Source organism: Haliaeetus leucocephalus, unplaced genomic scaffold (assembly GCF_000737465.1).
Source record: "Haliaeetus leucocephalus isolate CR32 unplaced genomic scaffold, Haliaeetus_leucocephalus-4.0 Scaffold395, whole genome shotgun sequence".
In the NCBI taxonomy this organism is placed as follows: domain Eukaryota; kingdom Metazoa; phylum Chordata; class Aves; order Accipitriformes; family Accipitridae; genus Haliaeetus; species Haliaeetus leucocephalus.
Window position 1 is genome coordinate 1,174,045 of NW_010972831.1, and position 6,909 is coordinate 1,180,953.

At 44.0% G+C, this 6,909-nt stretch overlaps 1 protein-coding gene across 2 annotated transcripts; it reads right to left on the reverse strand.

The window, feature by feature from the left end:
* Window positions 1-280: 280 nt before the first annotated feature.
* IFT22 (intraflagellar transport 22) lies at window positions 281-3,192 on the reverse strand. Of its 2 annotated transcripts, XM_010573522.1 has the most exons (5): window positions 3,154-3,192; window positions 2,696-2,775; window positions 2,476-2,565; window positions 1,612-1,814; window positions 281-683 (listed from the first exon to the last, which is right to left on the reverse strand). In XM_010573522.1, the coding sequence occupies exons 1-5, from the start codon at window positions 3,190-3,192 to the stop codon at window positions 535-537; spliced, it is 561 nt and encodes a 186-aa protein (XP_010571824.1). In that variant the 3' UTR covers window positions 281-534. The 2 variants fall into 2 exon arrangements, with proteins under 2 accessions (XP_010571824.1, XP_010571825.1); XM_010573523.1 differs by lacking the exon at window positions 2,476-2,565 and having other exon boundaries at window positions 423-683.
* Between the last annotated feature and the right edge of the window lie 3,717 nt (window positions 3,193-6,909).

Genomic DNA, 6,909 nt, shown 5'->3' on the forward strand with positions numbered 1-6,909 from the left:
CTATGCAATGTGCTCTCTTCAGATGCTGGACAGAAAGATAAAGAAAACTTGGAACATAAAAATGTGGATTCCACACCATGACTACTTCTCAGATCTCTATTCCAATCCGTTTGTACTGACTTCCAAAAGCATAACTTCTCCAGGAACACAGCTAACATGAGCACTTTACTCAGATGCTTCAACAGAACTTCACAAATCTTATGTTCTGTCAAGCTTTCTTCTCTTAGCACCTCTACAAAAGAGATTCTGAAGTGATGACCCATACCTTTATCTTTTGGTCCACACTAACTTATTAAACAATACCTTCCTGTACCTCTGATGCCAAATGAAACCAAAGTGCAGCTAAAGTTACCCAAATTCCTGGATGTGCAGCCATCCCTTTGGCACCACAGTTCATCTGGTGTCAGCACTTGTTTATAGGCTGAAGTGTTTATAGGCTGGCAAATTCTTGTTGTGAGGACCTGTTCAAAGGCTAGTGTAGCTTACAAAGTAAAAATAATCCTTTCTCTTCCCTGTTCAGTATTTCTTTTAATGTTATGAGATAATCGACATTTCTTCCCTCTCTCTGCTCTCATTTATTAAGTTGATAATGCTTCTGAAGTATTTCATAAATTCCATCCGGACATCTTCAGGATCTTCTTCTAAGTTGGAATGTATTAGTTTTAGCTTGTTCAGCGGGTAAGCTTTGAAGGTAAGTAAAAAATAATTAGTATATTCCTTTTATAAAAGAAATATTCACAATCATGGCCATGGGACAGCTCATGCTGAAGTCAGTTGGAATTCAGTAGTATCCAATGTTTGATATCCCAGAGAACATATAACATGTGAAGAAGAGATGCATCATAGTTTGTTAGCATCACAAACAAGTACAACTTGTTGCTAGATTAAATTCTTCGAACATTATTATTAGAACCTAAAGTACTGGTTTTGGTCTCACATTCAGTTAAGCAGAAGCTAACAATTCAGCACTGAATTGCAATTTTACCGTTGAAGTGATATGACATTGATTATTTCAAAATTATGGAATGATATTGTTACATTAAATTTGTATTAATATATTAATACTTATAATAAATATGTATTTGTTTGAACACAGGAACAGCTTGCCCAGAGGGAGTGTGTGTTCTCATTTGTATAAACAGCCACAAATAATTTTGCAGTATATAAGGTACCTATTACAAATTTTAAGAGGAAGATTGTTAGCCTTTTATTTCAAAGGTCTCCTATTCTTTTGGTCGATAAAATGCAGGCTTAAATGGCCTCAAAAGTGTCAGTTAACAAAAGATAAAATTCAACATAAGAAACAAACTACTAGTGATGACGAAATATGACAGGAGTTCTAATTCCTGGCTCAGCTGCATACCCACTGTGTGGCCTTAGGGAAGACACTCAAACTTTTCTTGCCTTTACTTTCCCTTTTGTGAAATAGGAATATTGCTCACCTGCTAGACGACCTTTGAAATTAATTATTTCTGGTTTTGCAGAGCACTCTAATATTCTTTGATTGGCAGATTTAAATGAAAAATGCAAGCCATAAGGTATGAACAATTTTAAAGATACATAGATCAATAAAAAACTCTGAGTTACAGATTGAGTTTTCCATCTCCTTACCCAAGGACAGATTTTCTGTGTCCCCCGCACTGCCTGGCTTGTGATGTGCAACTAGGAGACACTGACTATCAAGCAGTGGCTGCTGCTGCACGAAACAGGAGTACCACATTTCAATTTCTTTCAGGTGACTAGGCAGCTCAGGATTGAAGATTATTATTACGCCATGAGAGTCCTTCATCAGAGCTGGCCAGCATGTTTCAAACCTTGAAAAACAGGTGCATGGAAAATGGTAAGATTCATAGCTGGAAAACAGAAACATGCACTCAAACTTCCTCAAGTTTTTCTTCCCTCCTCAAGAACACATTTCAATACTTTTTCTTTCTTATAACATTAGTAATCTTGCCAGTGATCTATCATATTCCAAATATTTTGACCTACCTATTATGTTAGTTGGTCCCATGATTTGCTGACAATGTAGTATTTGGTCAAATGCTTATTTAAACTTTTTCCCTAAAAATGGATCTGTCCAGTTCTCAATTGTATCTTTTGGAAATTAAAGCCTCAATCATATATATACATCATTTGAAGTCCACTTGCAGAATAACTTCAAGGAGATAAAGGCAATTACAGAGTGGGCCTCTGTCTCCTGTACCTGTAATTTCATTCTAGGAGCTATAGACTTTACTGTTATACTCAGTCTTTATCCAAAACAAAGTTCAGTGTCAGCTGGGATTATGGCAGAGAGTACTTAGTATCAGATGCTTTATAGCAGAGAGCTATTAAAAATATAATGGGGTAAAGAGTCAGGAATATTCCTCATCTCAAACAGATCATTGGTTTTAGGCCTTAAGTACGAATACTTTGTGTAAACAGAACTATTATGAATTAAGTAACCTGGAGGAAGTAACAATGATGATGGCTTACTTTTGATCACCACTGCAATCCCACAACTCAAATCGACACCCAGCTCCCTTGCTGTTACCATTCAAGTTTGGCTTCTCATACTCCAGGATCCTGTGAAAATGAGTGGATATACAATGTGGTATCATTCTACACGCCGCCACAACCAGAGAGCGGGACTTTCTGAGGGGCAGGCAATTGTCGGCGGGTTGGTTCAGTCAGCACGTGACAAGGTTTTGCTCACCTTACACCTTGCGTCGGGCTGTAGCTGCCAATCCCTTCTATGCTCTCCGAAACAAAGTTTGCCAACACCGACTTTCCAGACTGGCAGAAAGCGGGAATGAAAGTCACCCGTAGGAATTTTAACGTGCCAAAGCCACAACGAGGAGAAGAGCACGGTGTTTATCCAAGCACCCTGCCCTCCCTCCAGCTAAGGCCCTGTGCCTGCAGGCCCGCCCTCTCCGCCCTCCCGCCTCAGGGACCCCCCGGAGCCTCCACAGCCGCATCCCCTCAATGCCAACGCCGCCAGCACGCCACAGCGGGCCCCGCCTAGAGCAGGCCGCAGGGACCGCGGCCCTCAGGGGCCAGGCGCGGCCCTTGGGGAGGGCGCTCAAAGGGCCGGGGCGGAGGTAACAGCGGCCCCGGAGGCGGGCGGCGGCGGCCGGGGGGGGGGGGGGCGCCGCGGGCCCGGGGCGCGCTCACCTCACGGGGCCCCACTAGTAGCACCTTCGCCTTCAGCATGGCGGGAGGGGGCAGCTCCCCCGCCCGTTGCCCAGCAACGCGGCCGCTCTGCCCGCGCGGGGAGGTGCTGGCGGTGGGGTACGGGGGAAGGCGCGCTGCGATTGGCGTTGCCGCCGTCACGTGCTCGGGGCGGTGGGGGGGCGGTGCGCGCGCGGGGCTGGCCGCCGCCCGCCCGTCGTGAGGTGGCGTCCCGGCCGGCGGGGAGCCCCGTACTGCCGCGGGGAGGAGGAGGAGGAAGGAAGGAGGGAGGGAGACGGGGGGTGTCTCGTTGTGTCCCCGCTCCAGCTTGGCCCCCGCTCCGCTTGGCCGAGCCGCCCGCGGCAGATGCTGTCCCTCTTCTCCTCACAGACAGCAGGGCCCCGTAGCGCGGGAGGTGGACGCGGCCTCTCAGGTATCCTGGTGGTGGGTTTGCCCCGAGTCCTTCCTGACGGAGCTGGCGGTGTGGCAGCGGCGGGCTCGGGCCCTGTGAGCACCCTCAGGCTGCCCGCAGTGGGGTTTGCAGCGCCTGTACGGCCTTAAACCCTAACCAGTGTGCCCTGACGGGACCGCCAGCTTTTGTGTCCATCGGGCGGGACTGGCAGCGGATCCTCCTGCCTGCGCTCTTTTGCGGGAGAGGTGTCCACTTGGCTTTTGTGTCCTCTGGAAAGCAAGAGTCAGGCTAACAGATACTAAACACACTTAGAAATCACACAGCGCTCATGCACCGCTCTGGTGTCCCTCACTAGCTTGAGAAGTGCTGTCCTTGCCTGAAGATTCCTTGTGATTTTAACTGCATATTTTCCTTGAATGGACGATGAAGCAAGCTCTTGAAGTTTCTTATTAAGGCTTGTTAGGGGAAGCAAGAGGCTTTTTTAAGTTGCAGCTTCTAAGGAAAAAACATCTGGCAGACAGATGTGCTGCTTCAGAGCTGTTTAGTGCCCAGGTACAATAGCAGTTTTAGACAAGCTTTCAAATAGGGCCTCTAGGTGCTACCATAATGTAAATGTTTATTAGTAGTACTACTAATAAATGTGAACCAGAATTGCTGTGCTCTCACTGAGGTAGAGTCTTTTCTATCACACTGTAGACTTACTTGCTGTTTCACTCCTTACATAGGGATAATTTAGGATGCTTCAGTGTAGCAGTGGCATCACATGATTCACACAGTATTTTAAACTTCAGAGAACCCTTTGTTTTCAGGTTGGTGGGACAAAGACAATGAAAAAACAGTAGTTGCACCTAGCACTGAATTTGATTCTGCTGTAGCAGACTGGATGTGTATTTTCTGTTTGTGAAAATCCACGTGTGATTTGGGACCAAATTCACAATGAACTGGGGCAACTCTTAGTTGATCCTTTCTGCAGCTATGTTGTTTTCCACATTTCAGACCTACTAACTTCCAAAGAAAAGACAGGAAGGGTGACCCAGAGAGAAGAAATTAGGATAGCCTCTCTTATTAGCTGGCACATGTTATTAGCTGCCCCTAGTACATGAAGAGAAATGTGTTATAAAGGGTCCTATTGTGGACAGCAGCACAGAAGAGGAGGGGGCGGGTGGGGGAAGAGTAAGAGGTAGCTGAAACTGGGTAAAGCTGGCTGTTTGTGCAGCTGCCCAGAAAGCAATTAGGATTAATTTTTAGATGAAGTGTCAGATAGGGTCTTTGTGTGTTTATATTAGCCACTGAAGAGTAAGGAGAGCACAGCTGACTAAGGCTGTAATTTTTTTATTTATCCATGTGATTTAGGGTTTGAAGTCACTTTAGAAAGTGGGAATTAAGCTTCCAAGCCACTTAGGGTGATGTTTTCACAGGCATCTAAGTCAAGTACATTTGATGTTATCAGCATCTGCCTTAGGCGTATGGGTAAAGTTACATTAGTTATTGATGTATTGTTTGCTGAGAGTACACATGTACAAATCAGCAAGGCCATTTTGTTTCACTTATTGAAAACTCTTTGTTAGACTGCAGCTGAGAGAAAACTCCAGCAGTAAGTGAACTACTTCCAGACAATACTAGTAATGGTCTATAACTCTTGCATTTATTAGATAGCTGCTTTGCCAGCATAATCTTTTGGTAGCAAGCAAAAATTATCATCTCCAGGTGATTCTCCACAGACAGATCCTCCTTCTTCCTTCAAAAGCCAAAAGCAATTGCAGGCTATCAATAACATTTCAATAAAACTGTTCTTCACTCTAGAAATGTGTATGAGAACTCAAACTCTGAGATGCATTGATTGTTGTATCAAGGCATTTCATGTTTGTTGCCTGAATTGCAGATAAGAGGACTTTGCCTCCAAGTTAGAGGCCCACAGGTTTTACTGGAAGCAGCAGTAAAATATGGTGCCAGTCACCTTTCACATAATACTTTAGCACTTGCCAATCATTCAGTCTTTCGGAGAATGGTATTTTACGTTTGCATTATATATCATTTAATGTGGCATATAAAAATTTTCCTATGCAAACAACTCAAAAAATCTTTCATAAGATTTTGTGGTTCAGTACTGGTACTTTGTTTAATGTCCTGTAACAATGTTTCCAAACTTTGGAAAACATACCCTAGAGCACTCAAATCGTGTGTGAAAATAATGCCTTGTTTAGAAGTACAACCACGTGGCAAGACTTACCATGAAAATGCCTGTTTGTTGTGCGTTGCATGACATTTATTGTCTGTGTGCAGAAACAGCTTTCTAGTGGGTGCAGGCAGAGACCTGCATTACATCCTCTGTTTATTTATACTGGTTCACTTGGGGGCAAGGCATAGAATACAAGAATTGAAAGGAAGAAACACTTATTTTTGTGCACTGAAGCCTGTTATTAAAAATTAAGGAGAAAATCAGTATTGTTGTAGACTGAAAGCTTGTTGCTTAAGAAGCTCAGGGAAGGGATATGTCTCTGAGATTCAAAGCCTAGTTGATTAAGTAAATGATGAAGGTTTGGATGAAGTGTGGCTGTCTTCTGGATAAAGTTTTGGTAGAGCTATGAAAAAGGACCAAACAGAAACAGGACATTAAGGTGCATTGACAGGGATGCAGTGGAGCACTGTTCTTTATCATGAGTCTGTTTCACTTAAAAGTTGCTACTAAGGAGAGGTAAGCACTCAGTTCAGTCTTTCTCAGAAAACCTATTCTGGAATCAATAGAAAAAGCTAATGCAAAACCTGTTGCTTGGTTCTTGCTAACAGATTGTCAAGGACTACAGCAATGATTTATCTGTGGTCTCAAAGTCCTTCCCAGAAGACATGTGGATCTTTAGTTCCATTTTATAGATGGAGAAACAAAAGCAGAGAAAGGTTAAATGACTTGCCTGAAGAACCCATGTGGCTGACAGCAGATCTAGGATTAATTAAAATGCCTCTAAGTGTCAGTGCAGGCTGTGGCCAGTCACAGAAAAGGCAGGGAGGCAGACAGCTCAGCGGCCAATGTATTTTCCTGACCAGTGGACATGAACTCAGTGACACCTTAAGCGGCCCAATTCTCCCTAAGTACCTTCATCAAAGTCAGTGGAAGTTCCCAAGGGATGAATTTGACTTGCTCCATTTATGCAGTGATGTATAAACAAAACACAAGGAGCAGCAGTCTACCTCCACACACACCCCAAGAAAACACACCAAAGTGCTCTGATTTTTGAGTCACAATATGTGAGTCCAGAAGTAGGATTTAGTTTCTACAGATTAAATCTTAAGGTACAGCTGCAGATGATGTCTCTGGTAGATGTTTTGCTTTGTCTAGAGTCGTTGCTCTG